The 20,252-nt window shown below is 42.7% G+C and overlaps 1 protein-coding gene across 2 annotated transcripts; it reads left to right on the top strand.

The window, feature by feature from the left end:
* Positions 1-7,820: 7,820 nt before the first annotated feature.
* Positions 7,821-13,520, top strand: BTBD3 (BTB domain containing 3; the record flags this gene model as incomplete). 2 transcript variants are annotated; one of them, XM_082251462.1, is made up of 4 exons in its annotated part: positions 7,821-8,567; positions 8,706-8,826; positions 9,260-9,378; positions 12,488-13,520. In XM_082251462.1, exons 1-4 carry the CDS (start codon positions 8,251-8,253, stop codon positions 13,518-13,520), a joined length of 1,590 nt encoding a protein of 529 aa, XP_082107588.1. In that variant the 5' UTR covers positions 7,821-8,250. The 2 variants fall into 2 exon arrangements, with proteins under 2 accessions (XP_082107588.1, XP_082107589.1); XM_082251463.1 differs by having other exon boundaries at positions 7,829-8,567; positions 8,736-8,826.
* Positions 13,521-20,252: the final 6,732 nt, after the last annotated feature.

Genomic DNA, 20,252 nt, shown 5'->3' with positions numbered 1-20,252 from the left:
TCGTAGTGGACATAGACCAGTGCACACACAGTCTGTGTTGGGTTCACCACATACTACAGTGTGATAGCACAATCCCCTTTAGATCTGCAAACAACTATGCAGTGCAAGGACCTGCCTAATTAGAACCAGATTGATTGGGTAGTATAGGTAGGATCTCAGGTTGATTGTACAGTTATTGTATGGCAGGACTTGGAGGTGCAATCGAGAGACATTTGAACAGCAGCATTGCCAGCCTTGGGGAAGGGAAGGGTGACAGATTAGCAGATTTAGATGGACTTGACTAACAAATTGGACAGGGTCTGGCCTAGGAGTTAAACATCTTGCGAGGTCAGATACGACCGTGTCTTGGCCCGAGGCCCAGCATTCCTCCTGGCCGACAGCCCCCTAATTTCGATGGAGGGGGTTCTGTCTGGAGCGGTGTCTGCCTGGTTCCAGGTATGGTAAGTAGTTGTCCTCCCTCTCCCCCCCCGGAGGGTTTTGGGGTGGATGTGGGCCCCTTCATGGGATTTTGTTTCTGCGGGTGGTAAGTCTGGTGGGGTCCTCTCCCCCTCTGCTGAGGATCGCTTGGTGCCTTGTTCTTGGCGACTGGGTGAAGCTGCCAGTGCGGTGTGGGTTGTCCCTTATCAGTGTTACACCTTTTTGTGGGGTCCCCCTGGTGACTCATGGAGTCTTTGTAGCATATCTTCCCCCCCCCCCCCCCCCGAGACTGCTGGTCCCTCTGGGTCCCAACCAACCAACCATCCATCCATCCATGCATGGACGGCGGTCCTGGAGTCCACTGTGTCCCGGGTGGAGGTGGATTTCAGGTTACGGGCTAGCAAAAAACACCCCCCACCTTCCCCTGCCTCATCGGTCTCATCAGATCCTGAATCTGATTCGGCAGCTGCTAACGTGGGTCACCCTGCTGAGTCTGCAACCATGCGCTTGGAATCCTATGATAGTGAAGATGATTCCTCTACGTCTTGGACCACGCACAAAAAGGTGCTGGTGGATGCACTGATTGTAACTGTGCATGAGACCCTAAAGATGGAAGATGCAGCTGAGGCTGCGACAAGAGGTACAGGTACCTTTTGGCACTCTCAAACCATCTAGAGCGGTAAAGGTGGTTTTGTTTTCCCTGTCGCTTTTTACAGAATTGTCGCAAAAGAGTGGGGATGACCAAAGCATCCCCGTGGGGTTCCTAAGCACTTTACTAGGCATTACCCTTATGAGGAGTCTCTTTCTAAGAAGTGAACCGTCCGGTTTCCATATTGAACAAGGCAACCCTGATTCCACTTGAAGAGTCCCCCGGCTTTGAAGGATCTGGCTGACCAGAAGGTGGAGACTGTGGCCTGCAATATGTACACTCTGGTTCAGCAATGAGGCCCATATTCACCATTGCCCTAGTGTCGCAAACTCTGACAGAGTGGGCTAAGCTCTTACGCCGTGACCTGGAGGGAGAACAGCTCCCCTCTGCTTTTGCCGAGCTGGTGGACCAGCTGGTCCAGGGGCTGCAGTTTATCTGTGATGCCTCTTTGGATGCAGCTCCCCTGATGGTTCGCTTCTCTGTTTTTGTGGTGGACCTTCGGCATGTCTTTTGGTTTCAAGTGCTGGTCTGCGGATCAGACTTCAAAAAAGGCCTTGGTTGATCTTCTTCCTTTCCAAGGAGATGGCCTGTTTGGAGCTACCCTGGATGATATCATTAAAGGTCTCGCAGGGGTGAAGAGTACTTTTCTTCTGCAGGCTACTAAGGGCAAGGAACCTCGTCATAGACGTAGGCTTTCCTTCTCAGCTCATAAGAAGTTTTTTTCATCCCTTAGGGTCAACTGACAAGGGCTTAAAGCCTTTCAGAGCCTCTTCAGGGCGATCCAAATGAGCCTGGTCTGTCAAGCCAAGTTCGGGCTTCTCCAGACCCGTGGATAAGAAGGCTCCTTCAGCATGAAGGTGCGCCCTCACCCGTATCAGGGATGGGGGGATGTCTTTGCTGGTTTCCTGATCCGTTGACTTCCCTGGTGCAAGACGAGTGGGTCCACTAAGTTACAGAACCAAGTTTCGCTCTTTTCCCCCGGCAAGATTTTTCTCCTTCCAACTTGTGCCTGTCCACATACTGCTTACAGGGCCTGTTTGGGGCGGTACAAGACCTGTTCCTACAAGGGGTGATTGTCCCGGTTCGGACTACGGAACGTTTTCAGGGTTTTTACTCAAACCTGTTCAGTCCCCAGGAAGGAAGGCAAAGTGCATCCAATCCTGGACTTCAAGGCGCTCAACTGCTTTGTGCGGGTACATAAGTTCAGAATGAAATCCATTTTAACAGTGGTGGCATCCCTGCGTCAAGGGGATTTCCTCACCTCTATTGATATCAAGGATGCCTACCTTCACATTCCGATGTGTGCAAGTCACCAGCGTTTTCACTGCTTTGCTGTGGAAGAGGAGCATAAGCATTTTGTGGCATTACCCTTGGTCTTCAAAAAAGTGTTAGCCCTGGTGCTAGATTCGCTACGCCAACAGGGGATTCGGGGTACTGGGCTACTTGGACGATTTTCTACAGGCGGAGTCTCCCTCTATGCTTCTGCTGTGGTGGAAAATCTGGAGATCACAATACGAACTCTGCAGGGTTCGGCTGGATTCTGAATTTTCAGAAGTCTACGCTGGCACCGTCCAGGAAGCTGGACTATCTGGGCCTGACTCTGGACTCGGCCTTAGCCAGAGTGCTCCTTCCTCTGGACAAACTCCAGAAATTGCAGGCTGCCATTTGCCTCCTACTGCCAAACAGATGGTCATCTCTCCGGACTTGCATGTGGATGCTGGGCCTAAAGTTGTCTACCTTCAAAGCAGTTCCGTTTGTTTAGTTCCATAGGAGGTCCCTGCAAAGGGAGATTCTGACCAAATGGGACAAGACTCCACAGTCTCTTGATAATCCGATCCCACTGAGTCGGGGAACGAGGAAGTCACTGATACGGTGGCACTTGGGCTGGGAAAATCCTTCCTCCCCTTGTATTGGACAGTGGTAACCATGGATGCCAGCCTTTCCGGCTGGGGAGGCGTCCTCGGCAAGCATTCTGCTCAGGAGATCTGGACGCTGGAAGAGTCCAGACTACTGATCAATGTCTTGGAACTCTGAGCGATCAGACTGTGTCATTGGACGGATAGTCTTTAGGGTTGTCTAGTTCGCAATCAGACAATGGCATGGCTGTGGCTTATGTCAATCCCCAAGGGGGCACAAGAAGTGTCTTGGCTCTGGAGGTAGCCAGCATTCTAAGGTGGCCAGAACAGTTCCTTCCAGCCCCCTCTGCCGTACACATTCCCGGGGTGGAAAATTGGCAGGCGGATTACCTCAGTAGGCACTGTTGAAAGCTAGGAAATCTACTTCCAGGATGATCTACCATCGTACGTGAAAGACTTACATTGCGTGGTGTGAGTCGCTTGGGGTTCATCCTCGCTCCTACTCGGTGGCTCGGATCCTAACCTTCCTTGAGTACCATGAAAGGCCAGGTGTCTGCTTTGGTGGTCTTCTTCCAATGACCTTTGGCCACACACTCCCCTGGTGTGTACTTTTTTCTTCAGGGTGTCTGACATTTGATCCCTCCAGTGTGGGCCCTGTTGCCGACTTGGGATCTCAATTTGCTGCTTTCAGCTCTACAGAAGCCTCCCTTTGAAAATATTTGGGAGATTCCCCTGCTTACGCTGTCTCAGAAGGTGGCCTTTTTGGTGGCTATATCCTCTGCGCGCAGGGTGTTGGAACTGGTGGCGTTATTCTGTTTACCCTTTACCCTATCTGGTGATTCACAGGGATAAGGTGCTTCTTCGCCCCTTTCCGTCTTTCCTTCCAAAAGTTGTCTCTGATTTTCATTTGAATAAAGACATTGTGTTGCCATCCCTGTGTCCCAAGCCTAAATATCCAAAGGAAATAGCTGCTGTGCATGCTTTGGATGTGGTCCGAGCAATTGGGATGTACCTGGCAGCTACAGAGCCTTTCAGGAAGTCAAACTCACTATTTGTGCTCACGGATGGGCCTTGTAAAGGATTGTCCGCTTCCTCTGCGACCATTTCCAGATGGATCAGACAGACGGTGGTTCAGGCCTATTCCATCAGCGGCCAGGATCCTCCTTTCCCTGTCAAGGCACACTCTACTAGGGCACTTAGGGCCTCCTGGGCTTTCCGTCATCGGCGTCAGTGACGCAGGTTTACAAGGCGGCCACCTGGTCATCGGTGCACTTTTTCAAAGTTTTTTATAGTGGATGTGTTGGCATCTGCGGATGCTTCCTTTTGGCCGCAAGGTTTTGTAGGCTGCAGTATTAGAGAACCTGATCCTCTGAGGGTGTGTTGTTGTTGTTGTTTTTTTTTTTTTTTTTTTTTTTGGAGGTGGGCTCCTGTTTGGTTGAGCTCCTGTTGCCTTGTTGGCTAATGTTTAGCCATGGGAATTTTTTGATACTCCCACCCCCACTTTAACACTCCTTTTGGAACAGCCCAATGGTTAATACCAGGAGCTGTGTCCATCAATGAACAAAAGAGAAAATTGGATTTTTGACTTACCGTAAAAATCAATTTCTCTGATGTTCATTGCAAACACAGCCACCCACCCCTCTGTGGAGTTATTATTCTCCTGACACTGCTTGTAACAAAACTGAGTGGCTACAGCAGAGAGAGAGAGTATACTTTCTGGGACTACCCATGGGTGTAGCCAGAATAATTTTCTGCCTAGTGTCCTACTCCTGTAGAGGGCAGTATAACCCAATGGTTATGAATACCAGGAGCTGTGTCCATCAATGAACATCAGAGAATTGGGATTTTTGACTTACCGTAAAATCTTTTTTTTTTTTTTTTCCTTTCCATCACAGGTTGAAGGAAAATAAATTGCTTGATTTCCCCATCAACACTGTATTTCCCCCTCCTACCATCAGCGTGTTCTGCGCACAGGGATCCTTCTCCACCAGCAAAACACAATGATCGCTGCTGGCATCTAAAGCCACCGGTAGTGATCAGGCAAAAAAAAAAGGCCAACAGACTGGTTGTACTTAGGTCAATCGACTTCGGTACAATCAGCCTGCCTATAAAAGTATTGAAATTCAGCCAGTTTCTGCTGAATTTTAATCCATCTATGGTCTGCTTTAGCCATTTAAATGCACATACTACGCATTGCAGTGCTCTTGTGCTTAAAAATGTATTTGTAACCCGCTGGCTGCCCTTAACACATTGCACATCAACACGCATATGTTACCACACCACGGCAGATCTCAAATGTGTGAATCCAGCCTAAAGGAATTTTTTACTGTGATGTTCTGATCTTTATGTTCTTGCTGTACTGTGGTGGGCAACCTTGACAATCCAGCTGTGGTGAAACTACAAATCCACTCATGCCTTTGTCTCTCTGGGAGTCAAGCCTGTGGCTCCGTCTTGCATTGCCTCATGGGATTTATAGTTGGAACTGGAGTGTAATGTATTGTATTTCTAATATTTTCACATTCTATTGCCACTGACTTTATATGTATCTGAATACCGGATTGCAGTTAGCTTCCTTGTTGAGTGGCTACACCGCTAAGGGCTCATGCCCACTGCATCGCAAAGAAGCAACTCCTACAGGCTTTTGAGCTTTTTAAAGCTCTTGTTTTTTTCTGCCTGGAAACTCCCCTCCATGTTAGCCAATGCGTCCATGCACACTATGGCTTTTTCAGATGTTTACAAGCATATGCTCTTACAGGCAGAAAAAAAAGCCACTAAACCTCACATTTTTGAGAGGAGCTTTCAAGCAGAAAAGACACCGAAGTGCCCAAAAACGTGCGGAAAAGTGTAAAGAAGCAAGATAAAGTGGGGAAAAAAGCTTGAAAACGCACAAAAAAATAGGAAAAATAGCTAAGAGAAGTGTTTGTGAAAAAAATGCTTATGCTCAAATAAGCTTATTAAAAGTGAGCAGAAGGCTAAAAAAAAAAAAAAAAAAAAACACCAGCTTCTTCAAGCTTTTAGGCAGAGATATAAAAGCTTAAAGCCTGTAGTTTTTTGAGCTGCAGTATGCATGAGCCCTTATAAGATAAGCTATATATTGGTCTATTCCAGCCTTTTTCAACCAGGATGCCTTGGAAAAATGCCTAAGAATTGTATACAATCTGGTTTGTGGATGAAGGCTGCCTTTTTTGGTTACACTAATGGCTCGTTTCCACTGAGCGGTACGGTACACAATTTTTGCCATTTCCATTGTGAATGGTACCCTAATTCTGAACTGTACCGTACCACTTTTTTGGGACCCTTTCGTTGGGGTACCAAGCACATTAGTACCGTACCAACAGGGTGGAGCTACACTCTGCAGAACTTTGATTGGTTGACAGAGAATCGTCGATCACAGCTTTCCTACTACACCACGCCTATCATGAAAGGGTACTATTGGCAGTGGAAACGCAAGGTGTACCGTTCCGAACCATACTGAACCCTACCGTACCACTCAGTGGAAAGGAGACATAAGTCACAGGTGTTCATTGTGCACCATCACAACCTTCTAGCTGCCGGCGACCTAACAATCAATGACCTCATCAGTTGATAAGGTAGATGTCAGTTGTCTGCATAGCATCCTTGTTTGACCCTCCCCTGCCCCTCTCCATCAGTGTTGGGAGTCACATTAGCTGAGCGATGGAAAAAAAATGAGGGAGAAGAGAAACATTGGCATACTAGTCAGAAGCAGTTTGCAAAAGTGTATTTGCTTTTTTTAGAATTAATCACCTCTAATGTTGGGTGTCCTAGTTGGACTTGTGGATGTTGCTGCATTATGTAAAACTATTAGAACAGTTTTTACATTTTAGAATGGGGTGCCTCGAGACTGTCCATTTTTAAAGGGTACCTTGACTGAAAAAAGGTTGAGAAACACAGATCTATTCAAGTGCCTTTGTTAGTCTTTAAACTGATCCCTGTGTCCTTTGTAGACGCCCTTCGATCCTAGGCCCCCAGGTCTCGACTTTCTTCAAGCTGAGGTCGCAGTTGTTGATCTCTTTAGTATATGTTTGATGGGTTGTTCAGCCTTTTGTAAAATCAGCTTTTAATCTAAAAAGAGCCAGTGCATTCAGAGAAATCTCCGATATTAAAAGCATTCGGTCTTTGTTAAATTAACATTACATGAGATGTTATGCAACGCTGGCTGGCATCCTGGGATTGGGGGGGGGAGATACGGTGGCTTATAATAAATGCATTAAACAGTTAATGTGATGGCACATGATTCATTGTGAGTGCTAGTGCTCCCCTGAGACTGATTGTATTGGAGAGTTGGAGCCTCAGAAGCAAGTTCAGCACTGATGCATAAGCATTAGGTTAATCAGGGTTATCTGTGTTCAAATTTTCACTAAAGCTAACAACATTTAATGACATGGTGACATTTTCTGTTCCTCCTCTGCTTCTTAGTTTTTCACTATTTCTCGTACAAAAGCTGGCATCTCTGCTACAGCCACCGGCCTAATTAGCACAGTTTAGTAATTTGGAACTGCTGTCAGAGACCATTATGTTAGTTGGAAACAGAGTGGATTAAATGAAATGCAGTGACCTCATCTCCTTTTTACGAGGCAGTGGATTTCAGTAGAAAAACTATAGACCCGTCTTTCGTCTACTAACTGCAAACAAGCCTGATCCTGGAAAATGTTATTTTGCCAAAGTAGCGGAGTGAGAGCCCAGCTTGTGCTGTCCTGTGTGCAGTGTGTTTGGTGCACGCTGCATATGTATGTTCAATACCGATGATGTTTAAATGAGCACCTATAGTATATCATTTCCCCTTTAACAGAGCGACGATGTATATTACTAACACTCTTGCTGTGATGCTTGGTCCAATCATTATCTTTGGCTTCAGCTATTGGCTTAGAGCTATTGACTGCCTGACACCATCTGCAAAGCTGCAATCTCTACTCTTCAGATCCATTCAACACACGACTTGAGTCAGCGAACGGACTATCTCTGCTTTAAGCAGAATCCGATCTTGTTAACCTAATTTAGAATAAGTGATGCAGACAGCTCCATGCACTCTCTTTTCCGTTCTTGCACATTAGGTGGCCCAGCTGTGCTGCTCGTGAAAGAAACAAAATAGGAGACATGTTTGGAATATCTTTATTACATCAAGTGCTGGATCAAACTTGAAGCCAATAATTTTCAATTCTTCAAATTAAAAAAAGAAATAGAAAAAAAGGTCACCTTGCTTCTTCCAATGCTGTGTTTTAGCTCTGAGTAGAAACTACATTTTGGATTTATATTTTGCAGAGTGTCTTATTCTACTTAGGCTGCTCAGCTGCATGAACTAAAATACTGATGGTAGATGCCAAAGGAAAGAACATGAAATGTCTTACTTTTTTCTTGATGCTTCCAGAAACTGTCAAGAACCGGTCTAAAAAGGGCCCGAAAAAGGCAAGTTCCAGTAGCACCAGCAAGTTGCCCCCAGTTTGCTATGAAATAATTACATTAAAAACCAGAAAGAAGAAGAAGATGGCTGCTGAGATTTTTCCTAGCAAGAAGCCAGCAAACAGCAATTCTAACTCCTTGCAGCAATATCACCAGCAAAATCTCAATAACAATAACACTATCCCTTCCCCGAACTGGCAAGGACTGTATGGGACCATCAGAGAAAGGTAAGAATGTCACTTTCTGCTGTAAAGTTTGTGTAATGTGTGTTTGGCTGACGTGCTGCAAGGAGCTGTGGTGTGACTAAACTAATTTTGTCTAGATTGATTTTTCTTTTTCTTTTTAAATTTATTTCTTTGGGAAAGAGTTCCTTTTGAAATCATTTGCTCCTACAGAAATGCAGTTATGTTCAACAATGAGTTGATGGCAGATGTGCACTTTGTGGTTGGATCATCTGGAGAAACACAACGCTTGCCTGGGCATAAGGTAAGTAAGATTTTTATATGTGATTTATAGTTGTGTGTTTTTTTTGTTTTTTCTTTTGTGCCTTCATTAACTGGTATTATTTGCAATGCCAAAAAGCAGTCTACATTGTATATGTAGATCACCTATTTATTAAGACACTGCAAGGTACAGTAACCTCTAAGAACCGGTGATTGAGTTTTTACTCGGTTGACTGCAATAAACTGAAATTTGGTTGCTAAGAGTTACTGCTTATGCACTGCTGCATTATAAACCTGAAATATAATTGTGTAACGTGAAGGCAGGACTCCCTTTTTTGATTTTCATCTTATTGCAGTTGTTCCTTGTATGTTATGTAATATTTCCAAGGCAAAGGTTGATGCTATATAAAGAGAATATTAGCAAAGCTTATGTCACATGGATGTGTAACTTTCCTTTTGCGCTTCCCCTTTGCCAGTATGTTCTAGCTGTCGGCAGTTCGGTATTCCATGCAATGTTTTATGGAGAGCTTGCTGAGGACAAAGATGAAATCCGTATACCAGATGTTGAACCTGCTGCTTTCCTTGCAATGCTGAAGTAAGCATTATCTCCGCATTATAATAATTTGTCTAGTTACATCAGTGCAAACTGCAGCATTCATTGACAGAATACAGTCTGCGTGGTTTTCAAGTAGACTTGCTGTTTATAGCAAATTAATGCTGGTGTAAGTCTGGATGTGTTGCTGGGGTTCAGTAATAACAGCCATGTACTAAAGGAGCATTTTTTTTAAATAAAATAAAGTATACATTGTAAACCTGTTTCTGTTCTGACAGTGTTTAGCGGTTTTCCAAAGGAGATTTTTTTTTTTAAAAGTTTCAAATGAGAAGTAGAATCTGTGCAGCTTTGTAAATGAAATATTGATATGTGGCAGCCCTGCAGTATGCTTTTTGATCACCTTCTGTGGCTGTCAGATGGCAGATAATGTATTGGTCAAGTGATAACAAATGGAGATGAGTGGACTGATTTACAAATCGGGAGTTATCTTATTTGGCATATTTCAGTGACTATTTAAATTACTATTTGCAGAATCTGCCTACAAATCATTAATACAAATGGATATCTATGTGGATTGCATGAGTCATTATTTGATTAATTTGTCAAAAATTAGATTTTTCAGATAGCTACAAGTGTGCTGGCCATCTTTTGTGAATCTCTTGCTGTACAGTCCTAAACGGTGTTTGGAATGAGGGTCATGCATATATTCCTAGAAGCTTTGGTCAGACCAAGTGTTCTTCCAGAGCGAGAACCAATAATAAGGGCTGCTTGTTTTTTCTAAAATTGCTCCACCATTAACCCCCATACAACTCTGTGCTTTCTTTATTGGAATTCATGTAGGCTATTCTGCATTTATCCCCCAATGTTAAGTTGTTTTAGTCAACAGATACATATTTCTAGCTCAAGCATCAATGTAGAGCTGTTGGAAGCAGTTCAATACACAAACGTGAAAGTGCAATGAAATGGTGCATGAAACTAGATCTCTGAGCACAGAGCATGCAGAAGGGAAGCCAAGGCAGAGCTGCAGTTCAAAGGGTGAGCCTTGCAATACAAATCAGTTCTCACTTCAGTTGTGAAAGCGTGGCAGAAACGTTTGCATCGTTTCTCAAACTCATCACTTTTTTCTACTACAGTTATTATGATGAAGCAGAAAAGCTGCAAAGCTTAAGGGTTTTGTTGGAAGGTCATTGCTGCACATCAAGGATAGACATTTGTCTTGGTCCTGCATGTTCTAGATAGTTCAAAGGGCAGATGATGATGCCTGCAATAGAGTATTCAGAATACTTTAATAATCCCAAAGGGAAATTATTGAATAATCCCAAAGAGAAATTTGAGATACCCAAAAGGTTATCATGGAGCAAGCAATTAGATCTTCATTTTTTTTTTGTAGCCCGAAGAGGGAAAGGTAAAATCTAATTGAACATGCAGACCAGTAGCCTAGCCCAGAGGTATGCTATATGTGAATAACTGACTCATGGTTGTGCCAAGTTCATAATCAACACATTCTGCAATATTCAGTTTCTTAAAAAAAAAAAAAATACAGTAATTTATTACTTAGCAAAAAATCATCCTGCTTCTCTGCTGTACTAATAAGTGTTTTATTCTGTGTTGTGTCCCTCCATTTTGTAAGTTTACCAGGTTTCAAAATGCTTAAGGTCAGTCTGCCCAAAATTAAAAATGTAGTTTCAGATCGATGCAGGCGAGTCAAATTACCCACTAGCTTACACTAAGTATACAATGCTAAGTCCATGCTTGCAGATTCTGCTCCCCACATCTTAGGAGTCTTGCTGTATTTTTTACAGTACAAAGTACGCAGAGGAACCAAACTCTTTTCTCCATCAGTGCATGCAGCAGTTTAGCGACTCCTTCACTATCGGCATCCCTGTGAGATGGATTAGGGAAATCTTAGGCAGCATTCACCCAAAACTTAAATATAACTTTTCAGTCAACTGAATTTTTTTTTTTTTTTTTTTGTTAGAAGGCAGTATCATTTTATACAGGATTGTATAGCACCCAATTCCACATTTTCAAGGTTCATAGCAATGAAAGGTGTTTGTTGCTTGCTGAGTGTTTCTGCTGTGTGCACCATGTTCTCTGTGTCATATGCTGTATAGATGGGGAATGCTATGATGGAAAATATTTCACATAGGGCTGGTAATGTCCAGATATATATGTCTACAGAACTTCGCTAACGAATAGCTTGATCATCCTAAAACATTAAAGCGGTAGTATCCCGCTTTTTGACACTTTTACCTACAGGTAAGCCTATAATAAGGCTTACCTGTAGGTACAAATAATATCTCCTAAAGCGGCATGGTTTAGGAGATATTTGCAGTGCATGCAGCCGCTCACGCGAGCGGCGCATGCGCTCTGAAGGTCCGGGGGGACCTTCAATTATGTTTGCCGGGAGCTTGCCGGAAAACCACTCCCGCGCACATGTGCGGGAGTGACGTCATCGCGGCTCCAGCCAACCATCGCGCCGGAGCCGTCTCTTCCGGCCAATCACCGCGTCGGAGCTGCCGAACCCAGAAGAGACGGCGAGGGATCATGGCAGCGATGTCCGGGGGTCCGTGTCGGGACTTCGTTCTAAGGTAAGTTACACATAATGGGCTAGTATGTGATGCATACTAGCTCATTATGCCTTTGTCTTGCAGGTTTTTTTTTTTTTTCTTTTTTTTTAGGGTTTACAACCGCTTTAATTTGGGGCAGCATAGTGGCTAAGAGGTTAGCAGTCCCGCCTGGCAGCACTAGGGTTGTTGGTTCAAATGCCAACCATGACACTACCTGCCTGGAATTTGCATGTTCTCCCTGTGCCTTTGTTGGTTTCCTCAGGGTACACCCACACTCTAAATATATACTGGTAGGTTAATTAGCTCCTGTCTAACTTAGCCCTAGAATGTGTATGTATGAATGTGAGTTGGGGACCTTGGACTATAAGCCCTTTTGAGGACAGGGACTGATGTGAATGTACACTATATATGTGAAGCACTGCGTAAATTGACATTGCTATATAAATACCTGTAATCATTTTAAATATGCAAATCTAATGATGTGCATAAAGCTCAGAGAGATCTAGCATTCATAAATGCAGTCTTTTTTATTTTTTTCTATAGATGTGATATTTTACCATATTATTTTTTTCCCCCAATAGATACCTGTATTGCGATGAGATAGATTTGGCTGCTGACACCGTCCTGGCAACTCTGTATGCTGCTAAAAAATATATTGTCCCGCATTTAGCCAGAGCATGTGTCAACTTCCTAGAGACCAGTTTAAGTGCTAAGAATGCCTGTGTTCTCCTGTCTCAAAGCTGCTTGTTTGAAGAACCTGATCTGACCCAGAGGTGCTGGGAAGTGATTGATGCACAAGCAGAACTGGCTTTGAAAAGTGAAGGCTTTTGCGACATCGACTTCCAGACACTTGAAAGTATCCTTAAAAGAGAGACTTTAAATGCCAAAGAAATTTTTGTCTTTGAGGCGGCGCTCTGTTGGGCAGAAGTAGAATGTCAGCGCCAAGATCTACCTCCCACCATAGAGAACAAGAGGAAGGTTTTGGGCAAAGCTCTTTACTTGATTCGTATCCCAACCATGGCCCTGGATGACTTTGCCAATGGCGCTGCCCAGTCTGGAGTGTTGACTTTAAATGAGACTAATGATATCTTTCTTTGGTATACAGCTGCTAAGAAACCGGATCTAGAGTTCGTAAGCAATCCCAGGAAGGGGCTCGTCCCTCAGCGATGCCATCGCTTCCAGTCCTGTGCCTATCGCAGCAATCAGTGGAGGTACCGAGGCCGATGCGACAGCATCCAGTTTGCCGTTGATAAAAGAGTATTCATTGCGGGATTCGGCCTTTATGGCTCCAGCTGCGGCTCAGCAGAGTACAGCGCCAAGATTGAACTTAAGCGCCAAGGGGTGATCTTGGGGCAGAACCTAAGTAAATATTTTTCAGATGGATCCAGCAATACATTCCCTGTTTGGTTTGAATATCCAGTGCAGATTGAACCAGATACTTTCTACACTGCCAGTGTGGTCTTGGATGGCAATGAATTGAGTTATTTTGGACAGGAAGGAATGACTGAAGTGCAGTGTGGTAAAGTAACTGTGCAGTTTCAGTGTTCCTCAGACAGCACAAACGGCACTGGGGTGCAAGGAGGACAGATACCCGAACTTATATTCTATGCCTGACCACATACTTTTGTAGGGTCTGAAGAAGATAGTGCAGTTGTCAGAGTACAAGAATGTACAGAATGTAATTTACATATATATTGGTGAGAATGCTGTTTGCATCTAGTTTACTAGTTTGGCATAGATTACTGCTGTATAGAAAGACTGTAAATGATGGCACTTTCTAATATAGTTTCTAAAAAAAAAAAAAATGTCATTAACGTAAATCCTGCTTAATACAAAAGAAAAGATATTTTGCTAAATACATCATAAATTAAGCCTGTAAGTAATAAGAGTTTATATCGGATGTATCTTTTTATCTTGAATCCTATAAAATTCCACTATATATCTAATGATGATTTGTAAATATCAGTAATTCACAGCAACCACCCAGATTTCACTTTAAAGTGCACCTGTCACCTAAGTAAACATAGGCTATTCAAATAGGAGGAGACACCAGTAGGTATCATTGTGAACTTCCTAGGCTTGGCTGCCGTGTCCCACAGTGGAGTGGTATTAAGTTGTTTGGTGGGGGTGTGTTTAAGCACAGCATGTAAACCAGAAAGTCAGATGATGAAGTTTGGGACTTCCATGATGGAGGATAGAGGGATAATAAAGCTGAACTCAAGGTAATTAGCTAACCACACATACAAACACATCTAGGGGGAGCTGTTTTAACTGCCAAACAACTTGTCTGACCAGCCTGTTCTGAGATTTCACATTCAAAAACAACTTTTATTGAGATAAAAATAACAAATGATGAAATTAGCACTACAAAACAAAAAGGGGGGGGGGGGAGAGAAAACTCAAATATACCAATCACTCAGCCAATAATTCAATCAGTGTTGTAAAATAGCTCTATACCAATGCATCAATCATAGATCAGTATGTTTGTATGCAAGTAAGACATTGCTTGGGAACATCAAATGAAGGAAAAAAACAAACAAAAAATAACGGTATATAACATGGAAATTAGAATTCATTACCCAACATGTATCGGGTTGTGCTTGCCATTTATCCTATACTTTTATTATATTTGGTAAGGCAACCTCCTATGTACATGAATCAGTTTTTTTTATAAGGAAGGATGGAGTTCACCTCCCGTACCTAGGTCTCAAACTTTGTTGGTATTGTCAGCATCCGGCTGTGTGCAATCACTTTTCGAGCAGCGAAGAGTGTTCCATGCAAAAATTTGTCCATGGCATTGTCCAGAAAAAGAGCAAACGGTTTGAGATCCAGAGATAGAGTAAAACTCATGTGGTCATGTAGAAACTGTACCACATGAGTCTGGAACGTCTGAACTAATGGACAGGGCCATACAAAGTGGAAAAAAGTGCTTGTATGTTGCCCACAAAGATGGCATGGGGGGATTTACAGCGAGAGACACAAACTGGAGTCAAGCCGTGTGAAAAATATACATCTGGGTCAAACCATCATCCAGTTCTGAGATTTACACAACTTTGCGACAACAGCCCCCTCTGAAAGAAGACCTAATTTTTCTATAATGCAGGTAACTAAAACCTTCAGGACCTGTCCCTCCCCCAGCCTAAGAACGCACATTGGTTTGCCACTCCTTCTACATACAATATCAGCATGTTCCTTGTTAGCACATGAGCACTGCAGCACAACTGATTGACTCTTTTGTGCTGCTTCACCCACTTTCATTCTGAGTTCTGCTGTACAGGGATTGCAATCAATAGAGTAATAGACCAGTGTTTGGCGCCTACTCCAAAAACAAACTAAACAAAACCGTAGCTGTGTCTTTAAAAAGAATAAATCCAGTTAAAACATGTGCATAGTAAAGGTATAATGCCTGATTCTACATTATATGTGACATGTGAAAATAAAATGTATTAAAATAATTAAATAGTCCAGTGTGATATGTTGGGAACATAACACACTGGACTATTTCATTTTTATTTGCATAGGAATTGCAAGAGGCTGATAACGGGTCAGATCAGGGTACTTGAAGATCTGCTGTTTGGGGGAGAAATATGTTGTAATAATGAACACAGCGGAGTTACATTTGTGTACATTTTTTTTTTTACTGCTTGTCCTGCGTTTTTATTTTAGTTCAGCTTTGCGCTAGTACAGCTTTGCAAAAACCCATAATGGTGGCAGTTTACGTATCCATGAAGTGACGTGTGCACTTTAATGCAGTAGAGTCGGTTGCTATTTTTTACTGACGTTTGGGCATTGTTCCTTGCTTTGCAGAAGTAGTTTTACTGGCTTACCTGAAAACATGAACAGCATTTACAAGTATATGTTCACGTTCCCATGCTGTAATGGAAATATTTTACCACCGTATTATCTTATGTGACAAGGGGAAATTCAACAGAGTGCATTTTAGAGCCATTTTAGACTAAATAGAGCCTAAAAGTGCTTTTTGATAGGACTAGTGACAGGATGTCAGCTGTGTGCCTCAAAATCTCTCCCCCCAGAGTCGCAACACTGGAAAATATTTCCAGCTCTTATAAGCTTCTGATAGATTTGGAAATGTCTGTAAATGTTGTTCAGGTTTGTTGATCCTTCAGACCCGGTTCACACTCATGCGAGTGCCGGGTTCGCATGTAATGTCGGAGCGCACTGCTCCGACATTACATGCGATCAGCTGTGCGGTGCGAGTTTAGCCATACAGTTTGTATGGCTAAATTCGCATCGCACCCGGTGCAAACACGCACAGGAGGCATTTTTGCAGCCGCATCAGGATCGGATCGCACAGCGGTTCACACTTGTGCGATCCCATCCTGTGCGAACTGCACGATCGCACTGCGATATGCGATCAAACTGGGGGTGTCGTTAAGATTACATTGACACCCCCAGCGGATCGCATATGGCAGTGTGAACTGCCGGGGGTGCGTGTGCGATGCGGGAAAAGGCTGCGAATTCGCAGCCTTCCCGCATCGCAATAGTGTGACCCGGCTCTCAAACTGAAAATACAAAGCAGATACGACTATGAACAACCCACGTTTACTGACTGTGAACAAAACTTAGCGAAACATTTTTTTACTTTATTTTCAATGTGCGCACTTATTGCATACTGATTTTGATTTTTTAACACAATGGTTGAACATGTTGTGTAGGATTGCATTATGAAAGTTGTTGGAATTTTAGTTTACATTTCCATCTATATACTAACAGTTCTGATAAAAAAAAAAAATAGTCTGACTTGAAATTGAGACTGACGGGAAGAATAATCTGTTGTAGGTCATGGATTACATTTTATATATAACACTAATACATAATACCTAAATACAAAGGGGAAAGTTAGCTACAGAAATACATAAATGTTAACCTTTTCATTTGTATTTCAGTTGTGTTACCATCAATCTGATACCGAGTTCATGTGCACACCCAATGCATAGGCAGGCTGAGTCAGCTGGAGGATGTACAGTTGCAAATCTGCATACGTGATCGCTTATCAGTTGTCATTACAGTGGGTCATGTGATCTCTCTAAACCAATTCATTATTAGGAATTGTATCCCTCTGACAGGTACATTCATATATGGAAATTCTTTTGATAAATGTATTGAAGCATGTCCGGGGAAAAAATAAAAACACATGCAGTACTTCTCTGCAATAGATGCACATCTAACTGCGTTTTTATCACTAAAGTGGTTGTAAATACTAAACCTTTTTTTACTTTAAGGCATTTCTTGCATTAGGGTACAAAAATTTAGGTAAAAGTATAGCCCCCCCCTCACCCCCCTCTTTCTCCTTTCACTTCCTGGTCTCGCATGCTTTTGCCATTGGCTCCCACTGCTGTCAGTCAGCTCTGGTGGCGGGGGCAGGGCAGAGCCACACTCACTTTGGACACAGGGATCCGAGCCCGTAGATGTGCCATGATAGGAAGCGGCATCCTATGGCGGCACACCAAGAAGAGGAGCACCTGTGGGGAACCTTAGAAGAGGAGGTTCAGGGCCCTAGAAGAGGAATCGGAGGAGGACAATTTTTAAGTGTTTAAAGTCCTATGTAGGAGTTGGCAGACACTTCTAACAAGAGAAAAAAAACAAAAAAAAGAAAACCGTGCTCTAATGTACAAACAGAAATTGCTCAGTTTTATATACCAGCAATATTTTTGGGCACATTGTCTATCTGGTTCCCTAGATTAGTGCACCCCTTTACTAACCTCCACTGTAAATTATTTTAGGACTATTTGAATTTGAGTAAACATAACAATTGTTCTTGTGTGTTACAGATTCAAATATTTTTCAGCTGTGAATTATGTTGCCTTTTGAACCCATTCTCACCTAGTAACAACAGTGAGTTTAGAATAGAATTGCATAAATGGATCCTTTGTGTTAAGCTGCAGGAGAAGAATAATAAAATATGTGAGATAACACAGCACTTAACCTGCTACTATACTGATTTTCTTTCCCTTTGTAAACAGTGCTTATTCTTTTTCCTTCAGTGTAGAGCAGCAGTTTGCTAAAGATCTTTCAAATGCCTTTTGGTGTTACAACTTTTCTAGTATCATTGAATGTCGGTTACTGCTAGACATAAGCCAGCCATAGATGGTTCGAATCTCGGCCAGTTCAGCAGGGATTGGCCGAGATTCAAACCATGTATGGGCAGATTGATTGTACCCAATTTGATCAATCCATCAACATGGGTATAACCAGCCTGTCGGACTTTTTATGCAATTATTGCCAGCAGCTAAAGCTGCTAGCAATGATCTTTTTGTGTTCTCTGTGCCAGGATGACTCCTCAGGATGGATTTCTCCATCAATACTGACTGTGTTGATGGCGGAATCTAGTGTTGCAACCTATGGTTGCGGGAAACAAAATCGCACTTTCTATAGCAGACTTTACCTGGTAATCCATTTTCCTTTACATATAGGTTAAAGAGGTTGTAAACTCATTTACAATTTTTTTTTTTTTTTTACAACCTGAAAGAGAAACCCATAATGAGCTAGTATGCATCACATACTAGCTCATTATGAAATACTTACCTTAGAACGAGCCCCCGCCGTGCCGCCCGCTTACCTGCATGACGGGGTACATGTTCAGTCGCCCGTCTTCTGGGATCGCGGCATCCGGCCATCTGATTGGCCAGAGCCGCGGTGACGTCACTCTAACGCACGCGCGCGGGAGCCGACGGTCACGGCACGGGGCTCTGAAGGAACGGCACCAGCGGCCGTTCCTTCAGAGCTCATGCACCAGTGATGTCACTGGCTGCATGTAAGGTAAATATCTCCTAAACGGTACATGTATAGGAGATATTTACAGTACCTATAGGTAAGCCTTATCATAGGGTTTACTTCCTCTTTAAATTAGACCACCCAAAAAAATGTGCATTTCGCTAGAGCTGAATTCCAGACAGATGATTTAACACACAGCACAAATACACATGCATAAAATATTTTACCTGCTTGATTTGCAACTGTAAAACCACCCTACTGATCCAGACAGCGCAGCCAGGGAAGTGATGCCATTTGTCATACTGCAGTTAAACAATTCAGCTTTGTTAAAGAATCTTCCCAACCTCTCAGTTGGATGATGGAGAAACTGCATACTGATTGGGCAATCCATGTGCTCTCTTCTCCTGTCAGCATGCTCGGTGTTAGTTACAGCACTGTACAGTTTTCTCCATTTCCGAACAGTGATTTATAGAAAATAGCAGGCAGCTAATAGACATTCCCATATTTTATGATTAAATGATTATATTTATGATTAAATATGTGCTTCATCAGTTTTCAAAGGCATATTCAGTCAGGTATATAAAAAAGCACATGGATTAAATGGCATCAAACCTAATCTAACTGGGTTTGAATATTACTATGCATGATAACTAATGACCCTACCATAATTCTTACTACAAGTGACAGATTGATGACACTATCTGACTTAAACCATGGATCAGGTTCCAGCCACTTAGCATTCTGTATGTTATATCATTTTTGGATAACCATATGCAAAATATTTCAGTTCCAACGTGCTCCACTGCACTCCAATAACATTTGTGCTGACTAACAGATATGTGACTGGATTATGTCAGCCTCATTTCTGGACACTGTTAAGCTATTTGTTTTAATAACTGGAATATCTGTCTGTTAGTGATAATGAAGAAACATGGAGATCAGCTGCCTTTCAGTCGCCATTCACACTACCATAGCAGGTTGCATGTATGCGCGTGTTGGCGCTTTGCACATAGGGAAGCCATTTATTTATTGCCAACCCATTCAGCAAAGCAAGGCATCCTTTGGGCGTTTTTTTTAAACTGCATTTGCTGCATGTTTTTTGCATATAAAACATTGTCTTGCTGTGTTTGGGGTACCATTTAATAATGAATGGCACCACAAGCGCGACATGCGCATTTCTTGTTCACACACTACACAATTGTGAATGCAAGCTCCGCCTACTCCCAGTTTGCACTCACTGATTGATTACTTATGGATACCATGTTCCTGTGCATCACTTTTCACAAATATCCCTGCTATGGTAACATCCAAAATCACCTAAATATATTTTACCTTTTTGCACTTTATAGTATATTCAGAAACGGTCAATATTTTAAAATGTATCACTAAGTTTAGTGGGCATAAATGATATATTTTTTTTTCTTTATGCCTGTATTCAGTTTATTCCCTTTCCTTATTAATGACCTGTATAATCAATGCTTGTCTGTGTATTTGTAACAGGCTGATAGTAACTTTTACAAAACTATACCTTTTTAGTAGTTGTGCTAATGCCATCTTGTTTTCATGCCTGTTAAAGCAGTGTACTGTATTATTGATCTGATATATAAAGTG

Source organism: Pelophylax lessonae (genome assembly GCF_965119305.1).
Source record: "Pelophylax lessonae genome assembly, chromosome: 3".
NCBI classification, from domain to species: Eukaryota; Metazoa; Chordata; class Amphibia; order Anura; family Ranidae; genus Pelophylax; species Pelophylax lessonae.
The sequence above is the reverse complement of the archived record's forward strand: the minus strand, read 5'-3'. Positions and strand labels throughout refer to the sequence as shown.